The 25,217-nt window shown below is 38.6% G+C and overlaps 3 protein-coding genes across 4 annotated transcripts; 1 reads left to right on the top strand and 2 right to left on the bottom strand.

Moving 5' to 3' along the window:
* Positions 1–6: 6 nt before the first annotated feature.
* On the bottom strand, positions 7–7,493 carry tspan34b (tetraspanin 34b). 2 transcript variants are annotated; one of them, XM_061845963.1, is made up of 9 exons: positions 7,307–7,493; positions 7,123–7,168; positions 4,849–4,932; positions 3,934–4,149; positions 2,227–2,301; positions 2,027–2,134; positions 1,806–1,946; positions 1,621–1,713; positions 7–468 (listed from the first exon to the last, which is right to left on the bottom strand). In XM_061845963.1, exons 3-9 carry the CDS (start codon positions 4,903–4,905, stop codon positions 415–417), a joined length of 744 nt encoding a protein of 247 aa, XP_061701947.1. In that variant the 5' UTR covers positions 4,906–4,932; positions 7,123–7,168; positions 7,307–7,493; the 3' UTR covers positions 7–414. The 2 variants fall into 2 exon arrangements, with proteins under 2 accessions (XP_061701947.1, XP_061701946.1); XM_061845962.1 differs by lacking the exon at positions 7,123–7,168.
* Positions 7,494–10,302: 2,809 nt separating this feature from the next.
* On the bottom strand, positions 10,303–18,896 carry znf653 (zinc finger protein 653). The gene is made up of 10 exons (XM_061845724.1): positions 18,571–18,896; positions 18,337–18,386; positions 15,237–15,563; positions 14,643–15,154; positions 13,184–13,361; positions 12,139–12,223; positions 11,919–12,030; positions 11,727–11,841; positions 11,501–11,600; positions 10,303–10,516 (listed from the first exon to the last, which is right to left on the bottom strand). The coding sequence occupies exons 1-10, from the start codon at positions 18,894–18,896 to the stop codon at positions 10,339–10,341; spliced, it is 1,983 nt and encodes a 660-aa protein (XP_061701708.1). The 3' UTR covers positions 10,303–10,338.
* Positions 18,897–19,099: 203 nt separating this feature from the next.
* swsap1 (SWIM-type zinc finger 7 associated protein 1) lies at positions 19,100–22,552 on the top strand. Its single transcript, XM_061845731.1, has 2 exons — positions 19,100–19,463; positions 21,467–22,552. The coding sequence occupies exons 1-2, from the start codon at positions 19,194–19,196 to the stop codon at positions 22,010–22,012; spliced, it is 816 nt and encodes a 271-aa protein (XP_061701715.1). The 5' UTR covers positions 19,100–19,193; the 3' UTR covers positions 22,013–22,552.
* The last annotated feature ends 2,665 nt before the right edge of the window (positions 22,553–25,217 follow it).

The raw sequence follows: 25,217 nt of genomic DNA on the forward strand, positions 1-25,217 counted from the left end.
TGTACATGTGTTTATTGTTATTTCAAATTTGATCATGTTGAATACAACAGAATAATTTCTTTATTTATATTTCTATATATCTTCACAGGAATAACTCAAATTTCTATCATAAATTGTAACCTCCATTTCATAATTACATTTCCACCATTGAATTCCTCAGTCATGTGTGTCAAATGCTTTGAAGTCCTATGTCACATGAAATAATCACTGAGCAGAATCTGCAGTGACATTGATAAATTACTTTCTCTTTACCATGTTAAAAAAAATGGTTTGTTTTGCAATCCTGTAGATCTGCTTGAGCAGACGTGACATTTCAAGAGAAATATCAGCAGTCAATAACAGGGAATATGGAAAGTAAAAGTAGTCCAGTGATTAAAATGATCCTTCTGGAGTTGTCGACTTTTGCTGCCAGGTTCATTTTGAATCTATCTTGCAGTAAAGGATCATGGAAACCGTCATGGCACATAACTGCAGAGAATAAACGTACACTCACTAAGAGGAGCAAATAGAATGGTAAGAACAGTACTATGCAGTATTGAGTGAAGCCTCATTTAAAGGCCTGTTGCACAAAAGTCAACTGTAGAGTACTTGCGTATTTTTAAACTATAATACAATATTATAATAACAAGACAAATACAGTATGTTATACTTGATGGTAACAGTAGAGTTTCTGTACTGTACTGCAATTGACTTTTCTCATCGCATGTTGATATAGACAGCTCGAGATCTATGAATTTGACTATCATGGGAATAAAATAAACGATGTTGTTTCCCTGTCGAGGCGCCCCACTCCCCAAGATTTTAATACATGACATTGCATTGCGTAATGCATTGGCCGCAGAGCAGCAGTGTGTGGCGGGTATGCCCCCCCGGCATGCCCCCCCACCCCCCGCATTATCACAGGCCACTCCAGATTTTAATGCACTACTCCACTCAGGGGCCTTTAATACACCAGGTAGGGTCAATGACTGCCAGTTGGGTAGTAACAGGGTGCAAGGTGGGTTTTCATTAGACTCATGCCGGTGCTCCTGAGACCGGGCCCTAGGGCTGGAGGGCTGCTTGGTGTGGGGGCTCCCCTCTCATGGTCACCCCCTTTATCATTCCCTTGCCGGGTGCTCCTTTCTGCCTTCGTTTTCTGCCAAATGAAACACAATCTCGCCCTCGGGCTGGACAGGTACTGACTGCATAATGGGGCTAGCAGGTTGGTGGGGGTGTCTCGCTCTCTCGAGGAAGTGGATGTGGTAGGGCGCATGGATGGTGTGGGATTCAACTTTTTAATTTTTTTTTATTACTGCTTACAGCTAAGATTTCAGAATATCATTCTCTCAGACCAATTTAATATTGCATAATAATTCAAATAAATTTTAGGATAGAAATTAGATGGGTAATGGAAAGTTTGAAAAGTATTTTCTGGAATAATACTGTACATAAGGCTCACTTTTTGCTTTGAAGCAATAAATATTTCCATTTATTGAGATCCACTGATAAATTGACCCATTTAATCCAGTGTAATATTAAAATCTACTTTAACATTAGTTTACTATACAAGTAAAATGTGAAATTAGAGTTCAGATGCCCTTAAATGTACAGCTGTGAGTAAACTTTAAGAGAGTTAAATACCTCAAGTGCTGCGATTCCCAGTGCCACAGCAATAATGGCCACCATGTTGTCATCGATCAGTTGCGTGATCTTCACGAAGCAACCTGGGATTGGCTGCGAAGAGTACAGAGTACTACATATGTAAAAAAAGAAGGACTGGATCATGCTGCACTTGCTATTTTTGTTTTCACAATATTATACCATACCGTGAAATTGTCAATCACTGTTTGATTACAGGGCTTATTGGTACCATCTGGACAGCACAGAGGTGGATACTGATTGTTGTTGGCCACATAATAAGGAGAGTCCACGAAGTTCGTGGAGTTGTAGATTCCACAACATTTTAGCTGAGGAAAAGAGAGTATGTATGCTACGCAAAATTTCAGACAAACAACCTGTGACAAACTGGTTTAGCGGCAATACACACTGTGCTCATTGTAGTATCCCACAGTCCAGTGATGTCCGAATTCTTCCCGTAGTCCTTCTTGATGCTCCCAACTGCTGCTGTGCCAAACTTTCTAAACAAGTCTTCAGCCTTTAGGACAAGCATTTAGTCACATGCATGCCAAGATACCAAAGGGCAGCTTGGACAATCTTCAGTGTGAAAATGTGCCATTTGCAATTTACCAAAGGTCTAAAAACCAGGATCACCACAGCTCCTGCGACCTCTGCTAGGAAGACCAGCAGGATTATGATGAAGAACTAGGAAAAAATATCAAATTGTTATTGGCCTTATTGGAACTGTAAAGTTAGGGGCTAAAGCAACAATATGTTGTAATTTTACCTCAAAATAAAACTACTAAAATCATTTTAACCGTGCATGTTTTAAGGGAATTGGAAGTGTCCCTGTTATGTCAAAAATGACTTTAAGTTTTAGTACACGTGTTTACAATTCTTTCTTTAAAAAAATGTCTCCAGTATGTGGACGTCAAGACATAGTGTAACTAATTTTGTGAGTGTTTTGGGGTACATTCTTTGGCTTGGATTTTTTAACACAGGTATCTAACTCAAGGCCCGAGGCCCAGATGTAGCCCGCCACATAGTTTAAGGTGGCCCACGAAGGCAAATCACTTGTTTCAACTTCCATGTTTCTTGTGAAAATCTGGACTAAAATTTAAAATTGTCATATATCATAAACGATAGCGTTGAGATATAGTGAGCATTTTTGTGTTACTAAGCATGAAAAATGGTTGAAAAACCCATTACTCTGGGTTTCTGATTTCAAAACTAGTTCAGAAATTTTGGACATAAATATGATGAGGCGATTCAATATTTTTATGGTTTCAAAGTCATAACAGCCCCCTGAGGGAAACTGTAAATACAATGTGGCCCATGACAAAAAAAAAAAAAAAAGTTTGACAACGTTGCTTTAACACATGGCTTTGTGACCTAAAACTAACAACCACTGCCTCAACTCCTGCTACGTCAACATCTCATATCCATGAGAAATGATTTAAAAGTATGCTTTCAGATATAACTCAACTCTACTGGTTTATGAGTAGAACAGTTAGTGACAATATCTCCAAAAAGGAAAGTAAGAAGAAAAACTCGACTCAGGGAGTAAAAGATTGATACAGATCAGTGGGGTAGTTGTTAAATTAAAAAAATGCTGTAAACACTTTAATGATGGGAAAATTGAGCACTTTTGTTGATATACGTATTTTAACATTTTGCTTTACTTGAACTATGGCCTTTCTGCTTAGCACCCTATAAAATTTACTGAAAGCTACAATTGCATACTGTACATTTCTTTTGTATAAAAAGGTCAATGTCCATCCATGCGTACATCCATTTGTTATCTTGTGAAACAGCAATGCATATTTACATTCACAGTTACATTACCTGTAAATGAGCACATATATAAATGTAAAGAGAAAGCCAGAATATAGACTATGCCACTGAAGTTGTTTTAGGGCCAGTCCATCCATCCAGCCAGCCACCCATTTTCTTAGCCACTTATCCTCACAAGGGTCAAAGGAGTGCTTGAGCCTATGCCAGGTATCATCAGGCAGGAGGCGGGGCACACCCTGAACTGGTTGCCAGCCAATCACAGGGCACATGGAGACAGAAAACAGCCACTCAGTCACAATCACACCTCGGGGCAATGTAAAGTCTCCAATCAATGCATGTTTTTTGGGATGTGGGAGGAAACTGGAGTGGCTGGCGTAAACCCACGCAGGCACGGAGAGAACATGCAAACTCCACACAGGCAGGACCAAGATTTGGACCCTGGTCCTCAGAACTGTGAGATGTTGTAATTTCAATTTAGCATCACTTTTAGCAAAAACAGACCCCTTGTAGGAGCGTCACCTGAAAACCAGTCTGAGCACCTACCAGCAGCAGCATGCATTTGCTCTCTCTGATGGCCCCACAGCACCCTAGAAACCCAATGATGACGAGCAGCGCTCCGACAGCAATCAGCAGGTAACCCACATTGAGGACCTGACTGAGCTCGGCGGGGGCGTCTTCGATCATCCCGAGGAAGCTCAGGATGGAGCCGCTGTCCACCTTCACCCAGATGCCAACTCCCAGAATGGCAGCACCTGCCAACTGTGGGGCAGTTCAGTGGAGGTGTTTCAATACAGTATAGTAAGTGAGTTTCTTTGGGCTTGTCCCGTTAGGGGTCGCCACAGCGTGACATCTCAGATGAATGCTCATATTTGTTTGACAAAGTTTTGTATGCCGGATGCCCTTCCTGAGGCAACCCCTCTTGGGGAGTAGAGGCCCCAGTGAGATACAAAATCACGACCCCTGGTTTACCAAACCAATGCCCTAACCACTGAGCTATGGGGCCTCCCAGTGTGTGTGTGTGTGCGTATATATATATATATATATATATATATATATATATATATATATATATATATATACATTTTTTTAACCATGTACCTTCAATAAAATATTCCATGTTGTAGTATTGTTTTATTATGGTAATGTGCAATTGCTATAAGAGTTATAGTAAAATTGCTTTTGTGTTCTATATCAGTCACTAATATGTTTATTATAGGGGGAGATTAATGTCAAATTGATGATGTGCTTCTTGAAATTATATAATTTCCCTTTGGGAGTAAACAAGTTGGACAACACTATCAGGTTTTGAATGGAATTTATGTTTCCAATGTGTCAGATTTATGCAATGATTCATTTGTGGCACATGAGACACACCACAACCAGATTGTGGTTTGCATCGGTTACAGTCCAGTATACTTCTTTTTTTTTTTTTTTTAGTGCGCAGACTAATCAACTTACAAAGATAATGCCATTGAACACGAACATCATAAACTTGAGGAATCCAAAGCATCCCATTGTTTTTCACCAGCAGTTGTATCCAATCTGCAGTGAGAAAAAGCAGAACACACAAGCTTGTTGGCAACTATCAGAAAAACGGGTTTTGCTGTACGCTTTCCTCTTTGCAACAAATCAACGTTGTACTGATGTGTGCGTAACGTTATCAATCTTGATATACTCCCTTTACATTTGGCACATTAAAGAGAATGAGCTCTTTTAAGTCGGAGCACTGAACTGGGGAGTGGCTCAAGATACAAAATACAGTACACCTGGTGTTTGTTTGTTTTTTTCCCCACCAATGCTTATGAACATAACCTTTGCTACTCAAACATCGTGCTTTTCACTTCATCAACAAACACATATCACCTTACAGGTATTTGTCTGGCGGCTTTGTTTGGTTTAAAATTAAACCGAGGAGGAAGTGTACTCCCTGTATTTTCGAGAAAAGTATTTTTGAAAAATGAGTAACCCAAACAATATTAACACTAAAATGGAAATGATTTATGTTAGCTTTCTCCTGTTACTTTGTGACTTTGAACTTGGCACTCATAAGGGATGTGTCAAGAAAGAGGTTTGACTTTTTATCAAATCAAATGTAAGAAAAAACAGTCGACTCTACATTTTTAAAGCACGTAAATGATGGCAACTGGACTGTTGTGGTTGTCTTATAAGATGTTACGCCTCTCATCCGCTCAGGCTTCATCAGTTTACGCAACAAAGCTAAATTACGACCGACTAGCCTGGCGAGCGCTGAAGCTTGCATCAGAGAGAAAAATCTCTTCTAAGACAACCAGAACAGTCCAGTTAAAGATAGATTTAATGCCTTATCAATTAAATGAATGATAGTATTCATGGGCATGTATCAAGAGAAATATTTATTTTTTTGCTCAAGGCCCAAAACTCTTGCTTTTCATTGGACAGGGACAGTACATTATACAGTGCAAGTCCAACCCACAAAGCTTGAATTTGACCATTTTCAGATAAAAAAAAAAGTATCAGAAATTGCACAGAAATGAAAGTCAGTTATTATTTATTTATTATAATAAAACAATACACTGTATCAGCTTTGTTTAGTTTTTATTCATTAGATTTAAATTGGACTTCTTTGATTTCTAAAATTTTTGAAACTGGTCTGACCACAGTTATGTAAAACATGTTGTAAAGTCAGTTAAGGTTTTTATAGATGTTTTATAAACAAAATTTTGCTTTGAAAGTCGTACACTGGAAAGTAATACTGTACACAAGTAACATCTGATCAGAAAATCAGGATTACAAATATGAACAAACTAAACACTATTTCGCTTTCATAGCATATCTGTTCGTGTTTACTTGTTGCTTGTGATGGAGGTTAAATTTAACATAATTTTCTTTATAAAATCACTAAATGATTTAGGTCCTGAATACATGAAAGAAATGCTAATGGAACACAAACCCAGTAGCGCTCTGAGATCGACTGACTCAGGTCAAATAGTGGAGCGCAGAGTCCAAAGCGACATGGTGAAGCAGCATTTAGCTATTATGCTGCACACAAATGGAATAAGTAGCCAATAGAGGTGAGGTCAGCCCCAAGATTTCTCGTGGATGAAATGCACTATACAAATAAATTTGCTTTGCTTAAATTTCTGAATGTAAATATCCACGTGATATATTATTGCAAGTTTATCATTTACAAATTTTATAGATCCAGATTGGGTATTGCATATTGTATTTGCTGTACTGTTCATGCATTTCTGGAATTTTTCTGTCCTATTTACTTGCTGCTGTAGTTTGTGGCAGATTTTGTGAAATCCAATTCAGATTTATAGTGGCAAAAGGCAAACAAAAAAAAAACATTCTTTTCGACATCTTTGTCCACCCTACCCTGGCATCCCATCTTGTGTCAATGTTACCAAGATGGTCAGAAGATAACCTCTTCCAACTGTGTGTAGAATAAATGCGTTTGTAGTGACCTCACACACGAGCCTTTGTTTAGTGTTGGACAACACACACAATGAGTTATCCCTGCTGACAATGACAGAAGAAAACCCTTTTTCTTTGTGTGCGAGCTTATTACTATTACTTCCCTCTACCTAGCTCCGTATCACTCAGTGTAAATGTCCAAAACGGGAATAATTAATAGAATAAAAACGGGAAAGATCTTGTCAGCTCAGTGAGCCCAATGTCCCACATCAAGTTAATCATACATGTCGGGTCAGAGGGTTAACAGGCAGGATGCACGTAGTTGTCTTGACTCACCCTTTCCAAATGGACTCCTCTTCCTCATGCAGTGACACTGCATGGACTTCCAATCCAATGCAAATGAAAGTTTAAAATGTGACACCCATCATACTAGTCTGTTTTTCATTTCATAGCTATTGCACTTAATTAAAAAAAAATGTATATACATATCTATGCACAACGAAGTCACGCAAAGACTCACCTTTGAGAAAAACAATCCAAGGCAGTGCTAAATTTGGGTCTTCCTTGACTGCAGTGATGGAAACAGTGAGTGAAGATTGTCAGATTCAATTTAGTCCTTTAAAAAAATCACTTCCAATTTGCTGCCGGTGGCTCGGTTGCATCTGTAAGATGTTTAGATGCTTTTGACCAGCTAATATAAAGCAGCCACTTTATTTGTAAGTAGTAGAGCACTAAGGAGGGAGCGGAGGTAGGCGTGACCAAAGCAACTGAGTAACAATCACCACATGTACCATCACCATGGAGATTGTTACCCGTGGGGGAGGACGCTGTGGGCACACCTGTGGAAAGTACAGTTGTGAAGAGTCATTTTGAAGGCAAAGATTTTTGCCAATGTAAATCTTACACTCACTGGAGCAATAAAGGCCCGTGTGCAATGCATTATTACATGGATTTAGACATATATACACAAATAGAGCATATTAGATTAGTGGAATGAATCTGTGCTCTTTCCCCAAGAGCCTTTTGGTATATTGGAAAAAAATTGAGCAACTTTGGTGATTGCCGCATTTGTCTGAATACAAGATGAATCACAATTGCAATATGTTCTTGGTGAAAAATAAACCATAACACCACACTTAGAAACAAACCGTGTCTTTATTACTTTATTTTGATTGAAAATTAAATATAGGGTCTGTGCTATCATTTTTACAATGATGAATAATTATTTGTTCATTAAAAAAGCCGAACTTGAGGTATTAAATGAAGCGGAGTAAAATTTTATACCTGTATCTCATTGTTGTGACGATCATAACCAGGACCTTTGATAAGTCACTATAACGTTAAAGTAATGCAGTGTACCACACACAGGAATCCTACCGTTCGCAGGGATGACTGGACCTGACTAGAAAAAGAAAAACCCCATAACTAATTTGAAGCCCATCTTAATTGCATTGAAATGCAATTTTTTAAAAGCCCCACAATCCTTGAATAAACAGGCATACCACCAATAACATTTTTCCTTGAAAAAACGAGGTTGATCCCGTCCCCTGTCCCCAAAAAGTAAAAAAATAGTGTTTGTTTTTTAAATCCACTGCGGTAATATGCAAACCCGCAGGTGCAAAACCGACAATATGTAGGGTCCACTGCTTTTTTGATGGTTACATTTGTGTCTGTTCCAGTATTTCCAGAAGCATTTCATCAAAAGCTTTTACGATCAGTTTTGTTCTTTATTTAAAAATAATAATCTTTGCGTTTCCATAATTCTTAAAACAAAAATGGTGTCCAGTAGTTCAGCCATTCATGAACTTACCGTTGGCAATACTTTAACATTACGTGCAGGATTAACTAACTGTACATGTAGAGCACACACACACACACACACACACAAATCTCTCAATCAAAACTCAACATTATCTTTGTGATGGATAACGGAAAAGGATCCTTGAAGAAAATGTGAACATCTGGAAAATACATTTTACTGACCTTCACTCTGTGATGAAAGAACAAAATAGGCTCATAGAAACTGATTAAACAGAAAATAAAATGACTAATATGAGGAAAGCAAATTCCTTTGCTTCAACATTGGTGGTTTGACGTTTAACGGATTTATAAGTGGGGTGGGAAAAGTAAATACCACACGCAGTCTGTATTCCCAATACAGTACAGTACTCCGTTAACACACGCATCTCATGACCTGTTGAATGTCATACACAGTGAAAGGTTCATTATCAGTCATCATATGACTACGTGTCAAGTATTTTGTACACACCCACACTTGATCACAAACATTGAGTGAGCACTTTACATAAGAGACCTGTCGCACATTATTAACCACTGATGCCAGGCAAATGTCATTTGGTGTAAAGAAAGGTTCTGTGATTGGAAGTCACACATTTTAATGAGTCATCAGTTGAGAGGACACACAAGGAATGAAAAGTGCATTTGCTTTGAAAAAAATAGTGTACAGTACAAATGACAACTGAACAATTTTCCTGAGAAAGTTCATACGATATTCACTGATACAACTGAAAATAAACGAATGCATAAATAAAGATTGTTATTGCTCTGAAAACACACAGCACGAAATCATTTTGTGAAACACCAAATCTGAAGAACGATGTTTTAATTTTTTTGCTGTCATTTAAATTAAGCGCTTAATACTCACAAAACACATTCGTTTTGGTGGTAGTCTTTTTAGTTCAAGAATTCCAGTTATTATAACTGGGTTCAACAGATTTTACCCAAATTCACAGACTGTGCAAAACACCACCCAATTTATACCTACAATGGTTCCTTTTATTTGAAAATTCTTAATGACTTAAATATGTCCTAAAACCTACACATGAGAGTCACATGATTTGTTATTTTCTCCTTGGGAATTGCAATTTGTGCATAATCATATAAAGGCATAGTGCCAGAGAAAGATTTGATTAATGAATATTTATCCATCCATCCATCCATCCATCCATTTTCTGAGTCACTTATCCTCACGAGGGTCACGGGAGTGGTGGAGCCAATCCCAGCTGTCATCGGGCAGGAGGCAGGGTACACCTTGAACTGGTTGCCAGCCAACTACAGGGCACGTGGGGGCAATTTAGAGTATCCAATTAACACGTTTTTGGGGTGTGGGAGGAAACAGGAGTGCCCACGCAGACGGGGCCTGGATATGAACCCCAGTCCTCAGAACTGTGAGGCCAATGCTCTACAGCTGCGCCACTTCGCCGCCCTAATAAATATTCAACAAATCGTATTTAACCAAAAAAAAAAAAAAAGAACAGCTTCAAGTAGAAGTAAAGAATAGTCTGGATATATATATATATATATATATATATATATATATATATATACAAATAATTTTTTACCTAAGCTTTGGGGGCTAAATAAATGTTCAAAAGAAGATCAGTTTTGAAGTGCTTCAAAATTTGCAGGCCTTGAGGATTGCAATGTGCTGTGTCCTGCACAGCTGTGAAAGTAAATCACTTTGTTGACATCTTGACAAACAAACCAAACCTCAACAAGGGTCTCCTTGCTTTTAATCATAGTGTGAACTCTTCAAGAGGACAGCTTCTCTGGGTGACTCTTCAGCTTGTGAAATTTGACACTGTCCAGTTTCTCAAAGCGCTTGTCGCAGAACTCACAAGTGTAGTTGTAGTGTGCTTCTGGAGTGTGTTTCTTCATGTGCCAGTTCAGAGACGCACGCTGACGACACTGATAGCCGCAGATTTCACATCTATTTTGGAACAGTATTGAAAGGAAGAAATATACAGATTACAGACCATTTAACATCTTAGTGGGGTGATGGTTTGGTCGGCTATGTGAATGATGGGGCTGCAGATGAGTAAAGCTTATCAGAGTAAAAAAAAAAAAAAAAAAAAACATTTTAAAATGTGTATATTTTTCGATGAGAATACTGAATAGTATATAATGATGAATAAAACTGTCCATCTCTGTTGTCTCATTTTAAGAGACAATTTCCTGTTTGGCTGGAATGCTGTTTACCCATTGACTCATGCTAAAGGTTCTCCCACCATGGATTAAACATCACATCCGACTACTTGCAACTGACAAATGGAGTGGATCTGCTTTCTGGATTTGCATTGGATTGAATTGCACTCGCTGTTAACATGCAGCAGACTCATTTGTGTAATGCTCATGATCAGTATCAACATGCTGGGCCATTTTCTCTAGTCAGATTGCTACACTGCTAGCATAAATATTCACATTTGAGTTAATCTCATTGAGTAATTTATAGACATGTAACACAGAGAAGTGTTGGCAGCTCTGATGAAGGCTGGAGTGACAGCCCAAACTGTCAGCAAGGTTAAGAGATTTCCTTAACTGTCAACTAGAAAAAGCAGTCATTTTTCAAAACAAACCTAAAAAAAAAAGGATCACAAAGAAGAAAAGGTAAACGCTATAAACTCAAGATTACTATTACATCGACATGTTTCTGTAAGAAAACTTGTACATTGCTCCTAATGTTTTGTTTTGAAATAATTTTTGGGGGAGGTGTATTTTTATGAAATCATGTAAAAATTGACAACTGATTAATTTGGAGGATACCTGTGAAAGTAAGCAATTGTCTACAACTATTATTTCAATTTGTTTGTTGTCATTTGTAGTGATGTTTCGTAGTTTTGTCTCAAACACGGCAAAATCAGGGCTACTGCCTTTGCTTTAGGTTGACGGTACACCAGTAAGATGAACAACTTACTGTAATGGTGTCTCTCCCGTGTGAGTCCGTCTGTGAACTTCCAGGTGATTTTTACGCTTAAAAGATTTCCCACACGTTTCACAGATAAAATCTCGCACACCTAAAGACAAAAAACCCCTTTTCAATTTTTAGTAACTTGATAGTCTTGCTGCACAAAGAAGATAAATCAATGCTTTACTAATCCTGATAAAAAAATAAAAATATAGGCATGTGTTTGGGAACCCACCTGAGTGTATGATCATATGGCGATGTAGATGGTTAGATAAATAGAATTTTTTTCCACAGCCTGGATGTGGACAAACCTTTGTCCTGCCTTTCCTGTGAACTAGGTTGACATGATTCTACAAAAAAAATGAGATACAAGAGATAGACCATTCATGAAAGCTGACGTAAATATGAATGAAACTGGTTCTCTCACCTGGTAGCTGCTAATGGCTACATATACTTGACTGCAGCCCTCGTATGGGCAGTGGAACATCTTGAGCATCCCGTCAGCTTCAATAACTGGGCCTCGTCTGTTTCTCTTGGATCTGACATGACAATAATGACGCAAACAGGTTTGATGAAATTCTTAGAGTACAGATTCACTTTTAATTACGATGCTGATTTTTTTTTTTTTTTTCCCCCAGACGACAAACCTGCTCAGACGCCTCTGCAACTCTCGATTGCTTTTTAGCTCCAGATTGTCAACAGTGGGCTGTAGCAGCTCCTTGTTACTTAATCCTACACACAATAGAATATAGTGAGATGCAATCCCTTCTTTATAGTGTTTGGAAATGTTCCAGATAATGAAGGCAACTTATAAATTTAACTCATCCTTGCCCATATCTTATCTGGTTCAAACTATGTTCAGCTCATTTAGGACTAATGTTGCTTCTGGATTTAGGTTACGATATGAATACCAACTGCTATCATGTTAGGATTTGAACAATTGTCTTTAGAAATACAAATTGAAGCTTTAAGCTTTAAAACCCTTATCGGGCTTGCCTCACTCGCTACTTGGGTTGCTACCGTGCTCTAACTTGGAATGTTATCTTTTTTTTTTTTTTTTTTTAAATTGTCATTAGAAACAGTACCTGAATACAGGGCAAGATGTAAAATCATTGTTGCTCTTCCTAAGCACTTTAGTTTGCTCGTGTGCACTTTAGTTTGCCCATCTTGCAATTTTCTTATACCAACAGTTCCAAGTTTCCCAATTGATCAATTCTCATTAGAAATAGTACCACACGATGATTAAGGGATGATAACAAATCCATGTCAACCTCCCTTAGCACTATGTTTTTACTAAGCGTAGAGACTGCTTGGAGGTCGCAACACAATCTATATCAGCTAATACAACTTCAAATAACTCACTAATGCAACGCTACAGATTTGCAACATGTAGCAGGTAAGGCCGATTTAAATTTTGTCCAGCGCTGTTTGTAGTAGTTGTTACCCATTACTTTAATACCAATATTCTACCTTTAAGTGACTTTCAAAATGTTACTTCATTACAAAGGAAAGAAAGTTAATTCACACTAGGGCTACTGCATCAGGTGATACTTGGTGTTCAGTATTCTGCTGAAAGACACCTGACAGTACTGAGGGAACTGGTAAATCACACTAGAAACACCCCAAAAACAAAAAAAATCTGCATTCATCTAACGCCTGGCTGATGGAGAATTGGCTCTCACTATAACACACCTGTAACAGAGTCTTCATAGTCTGCTTGTTGGATTTTTGACTCAGGCTGACAAACTTGGTTGTAGGTGACGCCCGCGATGACAGTGCAAGCGTCGTCCTCCACATTACCAGTGCCCACACTGAGCTGAATGCTATCATGGGTAAGAGCCTCATAACTGGGGCCAGTTATGATAATCAGCTGTGAACAAAAATGAAGAATGATCACCTTAGACTAACTCAATATTACAAGAAACAAATAACACTGCTGATGGACTGAATTTGATAGTTTAGGGTTGGTAATAGTTTTGAGCTCTATTTTGTGAAATGTACTTCTTGTGCAAGTCTTCTCTTGCATGCTCTTTATATTATCCATATTAATACTTCCTACATCCACAATTGGTGCTGAAACGATGCAAATTTACCCATATGGGGCTAATAAAGTTTATCTGGTATTGCAAATATTCATTAACAATAATAATGTACTTTTAATCTGCCCACATCCTGAGGTAATGTGCGCAGTTATGAGCAAATGAATTTCTGGTTCAGCAAGGGCATCCTGTGCGGAAGAATTATTTTATATTTATAGCTCTAAACACGTATTAAATAATTGTTATGTTTGTTGTATTGTGTTTTTCAAAGTTGGATACTTGACGCAAAATGGCATTCTAGCCCGACCTAAGTGACAATTGTACTGTAACACCATATCCCTTATTTTTATATTTTGTGACTTCAAGACATCATAGCCCAAAAATTAGCATGGCTTTGACATGGCCTTCCTCTATCCACTCCTCGTCCTCCCTTTGTAACACTTTTATAAGATGCATGGTTCTGAAGTGAAGCTTTTTCACTACCGTAGAGATGACGATGACTTCCAACGGATTGACACAGGATAGAAAGAGAACTTACGCCTGGTGGCTTGGGAGCCAGAAGACGCAACAAAATGGCGTGCACTAACTAGCTGTTCAATGTGGATATGCCACTCATGTCAGATGCTCCCCCCCCACCCCCAATATCAGGAAAAATCTGTTACTGCCATAACAAGTAAATGGTCAGTAATTTCTCCAACAAAATACAGACGTTCTGTAACATTTGGCAGCTCTGGGAACATGCATGTAAGTGTCTGGGAGGGAGCTGTGGCTGACAACAGCCCCTATGTAAGTGTGCTCATTGTCTTTCTTTTCCTGTTCTCCCGACGTTCAATAAAGGTTGAGACATGCATGGGCGACCACTCCCACATGCAATGGTATTACAATGAGTAAATACAGTGGTGCCTCTACTTGAGAGATTAATTCCTTTCATGACCATGCTTGTAACTCAGATAATTAGTATCTCATATCAACTCACCCAATTAAAAGTTAATGGAAATTAAATTAACCTGTCTCTCACAAAAAAACAGATCTACACATGATTTGAGAAGTAGGCAACCCCCCCTACAAACACACACATACATACATACACACATATACGAACTTGTACTGACCTGTGAGCTTTCTAAATTTGTCTGCTGATTAGGAATGTGACAACTAGTCACCACCGTCTGCAAAGAGTGTGGGTCAAACAGTTCCCCTCTCTCTTCTGCCTGAATGGGACATGGGACCAACACTTCCTGCTGACTGGTTGGAACCGAATTACTTAAGTCCTCATCGGTGTTCCGGAGTTTATCGACAAAAGATGCTCCCACAGTAACACACTCATAATTGCATACAATTTGTTCTTCTTCTTGCTCTTGTCCAAGTCCTCTTGATGCACCTTCAGCTTGGCTTCGCCTCACATCTTCAATCTCCTCTTCTGAGGTGAGGGAGTGAAACATTGCTTCAGGGGAGCCTTGCGGTCGCTCTAGTACCATCTCCATTTCCCACACATGCGGGACTGTCAGAGAGACATCATTGGAGGAGCCCTCCACACTTGCATGGTGTGTTAGAACTTCAGTCTGTTCTACGTCATTTGTGGTCGTGTCCCGATCCTCAGGAACAACTATTGTTTCTCCTAAATCTACAGAAAGGAGATTACAAAAAAGTTACTTGACAAGAAATTAAGTACTTTGGTACCCACTAACTAAATGTTCAATATGCACCTTTTAATAGTGCGGTAGTTTTTCTCTTCTGGCTTGATGACCTTTTCGGCAACAAAAAGTCTGTTTTTGCAGCATTTTCCCTATCGTCCTCTCTGTTTTCTCGCTCCTCCCACTCAGAGTCACTTGCCTCACTCAGCGGGGAGAAAAGGTGCTGCACAAATGAATGGTCGGAGTCACATTGCCAGATGACAGCGGTAGAGAAGTTGGGCTGGGGCTCCAGGGATCTGAGATGGGGCTCATGTGGGCAGGAACGTAAATGCTCCTGGTACCAACACACCAGACTATGGAGACTTGACTCACGCTCCCTCTTAACTGACGAACAACAGACTAAAAGACAGTAAAAAAGAAGAATGTAAGATTTTACAGATCTCATCATTTGGGATGGGCACAATAATTGAATGAATTTACTGTTAATAATTATTGAACAGTTTATTCTGTGGAATTGAAACAATTAAGGAAGCATGTCATGCAGCACTTGGCTGAAACCAACAAAGAGTCTCGGTCTGTTGTTGAAGCAACTAGTTAATGGTCTAATAAGGTGACATTGGCAATTGATGGGTTCACATGGAGCCTTGTACTCCAACAGGAATTGTTTGGAAGCCAAAACGCGGAATAATAAAATAGATTAAGACAAAATGAACATGGGTGGAATATTGCTTTGGCCAAATGGGTCAGAAGTACATTTTCATCATGGAAACTGTGAATCGGATTAGTGTCACTCTGCTGTCTGCGCATGCTCTGTCTTGACATGAATGCTCGGTGATGTCATTGTTACGCCCTTGAAAACATGGCTGCTTCTTCCAACCAGATCTGGTCAGGGACAGACATGTTTTAACTATTTGTTACTTGTTTTTGTTCAAGCTATTGCTTTAATAAACATAAAAACAATTGCAATTACTGTGCTCGAGTGAAATTAAAATTGTCAAAACAAACCAAAGCAAAATTATTTATATAGCGCATTTCATACAGAAGGTAACTCAATGTGTTTTACATGTTTAAAAACACATGAAAAAAAAACATTATACAGATAAACATTTCAAAAAAGCAAAAGAAGTACAGTTAAAAATACATGCAGTGCAGGAAATATTAAAAAGTGGAAACTTGAGTTTTTAACCTTGACTTAAAAACATTCACACTTGGGGCTGATGACACTTTTTTGGCAACTTATTAAATTTGTGTGCAGCATATTGAAATGCTTCTTCACTATGTTTGCTTTGGACTCTGTGCTCCATTATTTGTCATGTGAAAAACTGGAAATGCATGGTTGTCAAGAATAAATTGGCCCCGCTTGTTGGTGAAGATGACTGATCACTCGCAACAGGCAAGCTCACTTCTCTAAAACCATCACTTTCCAGGAACCCCCCCAAAAACCTGGCATCTTTTTAAGCCATTAATATTGCGTTTTCAACAAGAACAAGCCATTTTAACACTTACGAATGGGCAATCATTTTTAAAAAAAACAAATACACAGATTCTGATATTCTTATCATTGCAACAAGGTCTAACGAAAAAATAAGGTGCAGACCATTCAGTAGAAAGATAAAGCTATAGAAAAATCTAATAATAAAACTGATTTTTTTCATTTATTATTATTGAAAGATTCAGTATGAACTGAAAACTGTTGTTTGTTAAAAAGAAGTGCTATATAAAAAAGAAATGATCATGATCGTGATTAGAATCTTGATCAAAACAGTCATTATTATTACTCTGGCAATAATCATGCAGCACTACACAGCACACACAGTTTTCAATTTTTTAACCCTAACCTAACCCTAACCCTTTTTTCAATCTGGCAGACACGATAGGAGCGCAGCAGCCAGAACTGCAAGACTGAAAACGGATTCTAACCACAAAGCATCACCTGCCATTTCATCTTACATTATTTAAAAGTGTTCTTTTTATACAGTGGTACCTCTACTTAAGAAACTAATCTGTTCCAGAAGTCGTTTCGTCACTTGAATTTTTCGCAAGTAGAGACGCATTTTTACATGTAAATAGGCTAATCCGTTCCAAGACACCTGACCCCCCCCTCACAAAATAAAAGCATTCAAAGTGTACATAATGTAAAAAAAAATGTAAAAATATATGTTCATTTACCTTTGCCATTGACTAATGATCCAAAGAGAAGGGTGAGTAACAAGCGAAAGAGATCGAGGGGGATGGATGAGGCACGCACACAACTAGTGGCCTGGAAGTTACTTCTCCTCCACTGTTATAAATGTACAATGAGACATCTTTTTACAAAATAGGCCAGTCTCGTCACAATTTAAAACTTTCTGCGGAACGTAGACTTCTTCCAATGAAGAACAGTTGACCGTTCAGATTTCAAACAAATTCTTACGCTGCCTTCTGGTCTGCACTCGATGCCACACCGTACCGAACAACGGAGTGAATTCCAGTCCTCCTCTTGAATTTCATTAAACCACCCACGCTATACCCTAAACTCAGGTGTAGCTCCTGTTCCAAAGTTCCCTCGCCGCCATCCTTCTTCAGGAGAGCATTAAACATGGTGGTTGTATATTCTTCAGCGATATCAGTCAACCGCATGCCTTTATCATATTTCTCAACGACTGCTTGCTTTGTTTTGATGGACAAAACACTTCCCGTCTTCTTCTGGCACTGGCCATTAATTTCTTGAGGCCCATTGTGGAAAAAAAATATGAATAAATTCACGAAGAAGTTGTACAGTACAAGTCTTCGCTAGCTAGTGTACGACAATGGATTTGGTGACAAAGTACCAAATTCACTGAGCATGGCCAGATTAAATAGTCAACAATAACATTTTACAATCCTCTTGGTCAGAGCAAAACTGTTACAACAATCTGCCCAAGTGAAACTTCAATGATCAACATTTCTGGTGACTGTGACACATCTTCTTTTTATTTGCTACTATAAATTGTTATTAGACAAATGTTGACTCTGAACTTCTTCAGATTATGTATCAAGCACAGTTCCATGTAACTTTACTATGCTTTTGTATTGTTCTGATGTTTTATTATTAATGCAACTAGATAGTGGTGGTATTAAGAGGTGGATTAAGTCATATAAAGCCCAGGTTCCAAATGCACTGCCTGCCACTGTAATTACTACTTAAACTCACCTTCTCTTTTATTTGCAGACTTATCTGGCCCCCCTGGGGTAATAGTTTTCCTGCAATATATAATAGTATGTTTTATTGTTGATGTATTGAGGGTCAGTTTTAAACAGTACAGAATACTTTAGAAAAATGACATGCAAAAACGTGTGGCAGAAGATAATGGACTGTGTATGCAGGTGAGGATGTTAAGGCATAGAAATGAATAAAACGGTCCAAATAAACTGCATGGTGACTCACCCGGAGTGTCTCTGTTGATATTTCTCCCCAAATGTGGAATGAAGCACGATTAACATGGCTGCCAGTCCAGCATCACTCAGATTTGTCCGCCTTCGCAGCTCACTCCAGAGCTTGTACGACTCCCCTAGGTAAACCCTCCGAATATCGTACTTCTTTCGAGATTCAAGGCGTCGCTGTACTCGGTCTGAATCTGTCAGCCTGGGTCGCCCCCTGCATCGCCTTAAGACACCTTTTCCTCGGTCCCCAGCCGGTTCTACTACTAGGGGAACCTCTACTTCTGTCAAGTTATGCGCCATCTTGGCAACAACAGCTGTTGCAGCTTTCATCCGGAAGTTGTCCAAGCACTTAACCGGAAAACCGTAAGGAAAAAAAACGTGCCTTTCTGTTGTTACCAGGTTCGTATTAATTGCTATTTAGCAGTATCTAATACGTTATTCAGTATAATTTATTGAATTAGTATAGACAGACAAATGAACGTAAATTTCATCCCGGTCAAGACAATAAAATATAGCGAATTGCTACTAAAGCAGTGATTGCTACCCGGACTGTATTGACACAAACACCTTTGTGCAACCTATAAAAAGAGCACTCACTTGTACTCAATTTGTAGTTGATCTTGGGTAATGGCAGATGTTTTAACATATACATTCACAAAGTTTATGTCACAGTCGGGCTCAAAGAAGGACTTCAGGGTGACTCCCCCAGCACCGACACAATGCAAGGTCCTAATAGTCGGAGAGCAAGATCTCGGACGCTCCGTGTTGCTTCTATCGGCTGTTACAGCTGCCTCTCAGATGGGCGTAAGGGTGGTGTTCTTCGCTCGAAAGCAAATCCAAAGCTTGCCAGTGTCTTTGCAGAATTGTGTACCATGTCTGACCCCGGAGAGTCTTAAGGTACGGTTTAAAATAGGGAGTTAAAAACTAGACACTATTTTAACGTCTTGTGAACAGAGCTGAGTAAAGTACACGTACTGTGTACTGAAGAAGACTTGTTTAAAGTCGAAGTACAAACTGAAAACTGTCCTAAAATTGAAGTGACAAAAATGGTAGGTCACTAAAATGTACTTGTTTTCCCCTCCTGTCAAATATATTTATCAGTAAATGCTTAACTGTACCAATTTGTATTGCTTGACACCAATGAAAGCAAATGCAAATGACATAGATAGCCCTAATTGACTTGATTTTCAAAAAAAAAAAATTCCCCAGATTTTTTTTTTTTTTCAACACCCGAGGCTTGTCTTTACGCTGGTACAAAACACAACACCTTCACCACCAATCGTTCTTGTAGTCAACAATATCACATCTTTTAACTCATTCACTAACAGCCCTCCCAGTTAACTTGGATATTTAACTTCTAAAGCTTCCAATGGCAGTGAATGTGTTTTAAATACAGCCGTGAGTGGGGAATATTGTGCTTCTGCCTTCGACATAATGCTTCCTGACTTACGTTACTCCATGCTGCTGCTGCCCCCCCCCCCCCCATTTCATAAATTACTCAGATTTTAACGTCATCTTGTCATGACCGCTCTCGAATTACATCAATGTTTAATTCCGTTGTTATCCACAGATATTGAAAAATAAATAAGCCTATATTAAGTTGTCAGATGAATAACTACTTTGGTAGAGTACATATGTGTGATGAATCTACTTAAGTACAGAGCGTAAGGATATGTACTTTATTACTTCCAACCACTGCTTTTGAGTACAGGTCATCATTTTGAGTTTATTAACTAATAACAAGAGATTGTCACGCAGCACAAGAAAAATTGCAGCCTGGAATGTTTTTTTCTTACATATATTTCCTGTAAAAAGGAATTTACTGGTGTATCTTAGATCAGTGATAGATTTTGGGAATTACCAAATTCCAACTTTGGTCTAAAAATGTTCACCTTGTCTCCTTCTTGATTTTTTTTTTTTTTTTTTTTTTTTTTTTTTTTTCCCATTTAAAAGGTAATTGCTTATCTTGCTGACAGTTTCGGGTTTGATATTTCAGTTCTGACAACCTTTGTCAGAACTGTTCCTGCTTCCTGGTGTGACGTTGCTGTAAAAACAGCTGATCAGGTTGGGAAACCTTGAATATAAAGTTCCCCGACCTAATCAGAGTAACAGTTGACAACTGTCAGAAAGGTAAGAGAGAGTACAATAGCCTATATTTTTGTTTAAACAATAACAGCTGCAAACATTATGGTCCCTGTTATTGTGTTGGTTGCTGTTTACAGTGTTGTAGGAATGTGCTGCATTGTACTCGGAGCTGTGTCTGATATTTTGACTCTCACATTAAGTGCATATAAAAATCTACATGGCAGTTTTATTGTGACATAAAAAATGAGAGCACAATATGAAAAATAATTCCAAATCTTCCACCTTGAATTATGTGACCTATAAAATGCATAACCCCATTGAAACTGTCAGATTGAAAGGGCATCTCCTGTGCAGAGCGCTTTTAAGATCCCCCCCAGCTTTCTGTGGATGATGGCTTGCGCTGTAAAATGTGACTACAAAATATCAGGAAAAGCCTACTAAAACTAGAATTCAGACTGATGTGACCGACTATTGGTATCTGCCGATATTTTGCATTTTTGTAGTTGTAGATGTTTTATGTATCCATTGCAGCTGGATGAGGAAACTAAAAATGTAAAACTTCAAACATATTTCCAACTATAATGGATGTCCGGGTAGTTTTAGAAAAATGATAGCTTTAGATGACTGAACGGAACGGAACTCAGTTTATTTGTTATTTAGTTTGATGTATAGCTCACTAACAAGGTGATATAAATTGGAAAAATAAGAATTCATTTTTTTTCAGTGTTTTTATCATACCGCTAGTTAATACATTGAGCATGAAATACTTTTGTCAGCTGGTCTGCTATTCTAATTTATTTATTTATTTTTGAAAGAAAATCAAATTCTGCTACCCGAGGACATTGGAGGAGTTGCTCCAACAAGTGGCAGGCCTTCACGAGTCCACCAACACATTTCCTACTCCTCCGTCACTGATCATCGTAGACGGACTGGAGGACTTTGTGTGGGGACATGCAGTTGACATCCACAGTGGGGAGCAGTCCTGCACTGCACATCTCTCATCATTGTTGTGCGACACAGCGACTTTTCTCACTGGGATCCTTGAGCAGCAAACGGCTAGCTCTGCCCCCTGTCGTGTCATCGCCTCTTATAAGCCAAAAGAGCAAATTGACGAATCCTCTGTCTCGGATCAAGTCCTGGACACGCTTGATCGCTATTTTGAGGTACGATGTACCCTGGACCAAGACAGAAGCTACAAAGCTGAAGCAGCTGGACTGAAGGAAGTTTGGAACATTTACTTTTCTGGAACTGCTATCACCCTTGAACCTTGTACCGAAGAAACTGGGGTCAGGCCAAGTTTAGTCCAAGAGTGGCAGTTGTTAATATTCCCTGATGGTTTAATGGAGTTTCAGTTAGTTTGAGCACAGTTTCATCAGATCAGGATAATCTGAGAGCCACTTTTTCATGTTAAATTGTCAACTGGGTCGCAACATACTCTGATTGGAATTTTGTACTTACGTTTGACTCTATTCAGCAACATAAGAGTGATTCCTAAACAGTCTCCACAAACTGTTATGCTTAAATTACAGAACTGCTGGTTTTTGACCATTTATTTCCAGATAATTATTTGACCTGTCAATATCATTTATGCAGTAAAACGATGACCACATTACCATAGCAACTGGTTAAAAGGAGACTGAAGGAAGCGCTGTCATTTCACCCTGAAACAAACAATAACTAAAAGAGCCTGCGGTAACAGCCTAGAAAAGCACCACAAAAGATGAATACAAAGGTTTGGTGATGCAAATAATTGTCTGGTAATTATTGCATTGCAATATATTTTAACAATACCATTTACAGCAGCTTTTGGTGTTTTGTTACAAATATGTAATACTGTCTATTAAGTCTGGTATCTGATCCATATGTAAATTCAGTGCCACGAAATAAAAGTTGAAACATTGTCTTGTCCCAATCATCTTTTAATGTCATGTCCAGATGTTTTCATGGGACAACAAAAGTAAATGAATTGGGCACACTGTTCCAATATCTTTGGAGGTGAGTGTATAAGAATGCTGCAGATATTCAAGAAAAAATATGTTTTAAAAAGCCATTTAATATTTGAAAACAAATGCTTACGATAGATCAGGTATCACACTGCACTTCTAATTAAAGTAATATATTGGCATCGGCATATCCAAATGGTTGAAATATAAGGTAAGATTATATTACTTCTGTGAGTGCACATTTTTCAGGATATAGTTTTGAAAAAAAAGTTTGTGGGGGAAAAAAGTATAAAAGCAACAAAGAAAAATCATTAGTGTGAGTTCATTAGAAAAATGTCAGCTCTACCCTTTCTGCTCTTCAGAGAGCAGCAGTGACCAAAAAAAAAAAAAAAAACCTTCCAATGAATAAAGGCTCTACCTACTACAGTTCCTGGACAGCCTCTAGTGGAAGTTTTGCTCATCTTTTAGGATTCTGCATCCGGGAAATGACAACAAACTCATCAATATTCACATAAAGATGAAAACGGATTGTTTACAAATACAGTTTTTTCAAAATTTATTATTATGTAGGTTCATGGACATTATTGTGTAACTAAAAGAGTTGGGTAGTTAACTATTTGTATTTAGTCAAAAGCGCCAACATTAATACATCACGCTATCCCAAGAACAGGCCTATCACTTTTCTTTTCCCTCTTTTCAGTATCTAGTAGTTCCCCCCTAGAATTGTAAATTGTGGAAAAGTAATTAGTAACCTACTAAAAGGACCTCATTGCTGGTAAACTGCACTGCACTCCAAAAGAACAGTCAGATCAATTCCCTTTATTTATTCATACAGTCAGGGGAAATCGTATGTTTTCTTTCTTAAATTTCTACAGAAATCAGTCATACATCAAATTAGTCATGTTTCTAGTATGATGCAAATAGTTGGCCTACAATATCTGCATCGAGTCAATGGCGTTACCAAACATTTGCTTTCTTCTTTTCACAGCCTCTTTTCATTGTTGTATGTCTTTTTCTGTTCCACTACTTTTTGAAAGGTGTGGGAAGAGAAAATTAGTTATCACACCATATCAGCTACATTATAGTGTCAGGTACTTTATTTAGGAAGAACTAAAAAAACTTTGCTTCCATTGGACTTGTGTGCAGAGGCAGGACCAAGTCATTGCTTGGGAAGTCCCACGTCAGTCTCAGGTCGTTGCTCTCAAGCTGCGAGTCAAGTCCCAAGTCGAGACAGGCAAGTCTCAAGTCAAGTCCAAAGTCGAGGCCTGCAAGTCCCAAGTCAAGTCCCAAATATTGTTTCAAAATTTTGGACTTGCAATATCTACGACATGCGACTTGACTTTTGAGTTTCATCCCCACTCCAAATCTTGGTCGATACAGCAGATTAGAAACATCCCATTTTAGTTCATTGCATTACATGTGGACATTCACAAAGTTGCACAAAACACACAAGCAGAGGTGGAACCAAGTTATTGCTTTGCAAATCGGTAGTAGTTTCAAGTCTTTGCCGTCCAGTCCAAACTTCCCAAGTCGAGACAGGCAAGTCCTGAGTTCAGTCACAAGTCCTAGTCTTATTTTAGTCCTAGACCTTGAAACTCAAAAGTCTGGTACTCTGATTCTGTGTAGGAAAGGTCATAATAAAGGAATTCCTATGTTGTGTGAAGTTGATTCTTGATTAATCATGCCTTAAAACAACTGGGACAGGGGGGATTTAGTGCACTACTTGGCTTCAACCTGTAAAGACTCCATTAATTCAGTCTGATCAAGTCATTTGTGGTCTTTTGAAGAACAACATGATGTCAATTATAGGAAGTTGAACTTCTTCCATGCAGACCTCCATGATGGCACAACACCCCCAGGGAGCATGAATTTGCATAAAAAGGCACAAGCATGGAAACAGGGCGTTAATTCTTAGTACACTGTGGGGGAATATGTGGGGCTGTAGCCCAAAACACCCAGAGAACCAACAGTACCTCCTTTGCTATGACAGTGGGGTTATAATGGTAGAGGGAATTAAGTTCTGTCAGATTTAAGAGAATATTTGGCAAAAGAAGAGCCACATAGTTAAGTATTAGTTGATTTTCATTGAGCTGATGTGGCGCTCTATGCAGTCTTCATGATCGCCATGCCATTGACCGGCCGATGAAGTAGTGATGTAGTACACCTTGACTGAATAGGAAAAGTGTTGTAGCAAACGAATGAATGGACTTTTAGACCCACCTTCACCTGTCAGCGAAACATTTTAATATTGATGGGTTGGTGCTCTGTGTTGAGTCTTTCAAAATTTCAGATATTTTGTTTGCTAACAATTATTATGATTTCTTCATTATAAAACGTTCTCTGAGGAAAGGCCAATCAAATTTAAGACAGTTCTCCAAATTCTATTGTCTACTGTATAAGGGACACCAGATTTATATGGCAACGTGAGTACTCTTGTTTAGCCAGAACAACACAGAGATGAGCATTTCTAAATACTCTTAACAGGTCACGAAAGACTTTGATAATTAATCAATGGAGATACTTTTTTTTGTAATTCTGATGATGCTGATGATCCAAATAGTCTTCTGCTTGTCTCAGTCCCATCCATCTGGGTTTTTGTCTTCTCAGGAGACACCCCGGACAC

Source organism: Syngnathoides biaculeatus, chromosome 16, assembly GCF_019802595.1.
Source record: "Syngnathoides biaculeatus isolate LvHL_M chromosome 16, ASM1980259v1, whole genome shotgun sequence".
Taxonomy (NCBI): Eukaryota; Metazoa; Chordata; class Actinopteri; order Syngnathiformes; family Syngnathidae; genus Syngnathoides; species Syngnathoides biaculeatus.

Excerpts from the sequence above, each read along its gene's own strand:
- tspan34b (XM_061845962.1), bottom strand. The coding sequence starts at position 4,905 with ATGGGATGCTTTGGATTCCTCAAGTTTATGATGTTCGTGTTCAATGGC. Across the intron at positions 2,135-2,226 it reads TCCTGGTTTTTAGACCTTTG|GCTGAAGACTTGTTTAGAAA; the intron begins GTAAATTGCAAA and ends CTTGTCCTAAAG. Across the intron at positions 1,714-1,805 it reads CAGTGATTGACAATTTCACG|CCAATCCCAGGTTGCTTCGT; the intron begins GTATGGTATAAT and ends TACTCTTCGCAG.
- znf653 (XM_061845724.1), bottom strand. The coding sequence starts at position 18,896 with ATGAAAGCTGCAACAGCTGTTGTTGCCAAGATGGCGCATAACTTGACA. Across the intron at positions 18,387-18,570 it reads TATCAACAGAGACACTCCGG|GAAAACTATTACCCCAGGGG; the intron begins GTGAGTCACCAT and ends TATATATTGCAG. Across the intron at positions 15,155-15,236 it reads AACTACCGCACTATTAAAAG|ATTTAGGAGAAACAATAGTT; the intron begins GTGCATATTGAA and ends TCCTTTCTGTAG.
- swsap1 (XM_061845731.1), top strand. The coding sequence starts at position 19,194 with ATGGCAGATGTTTTAACATATACATTCACAAAGTTTATGTCACAGTCG. Across the intron at positions 19,464-21,466 it reads TGACCCCGGAGAGTCTTAAG|AAAATCAAATTCTGCTACCC; the intron begins GTACGGTTTAAA and ends TATTTTTGAAAG.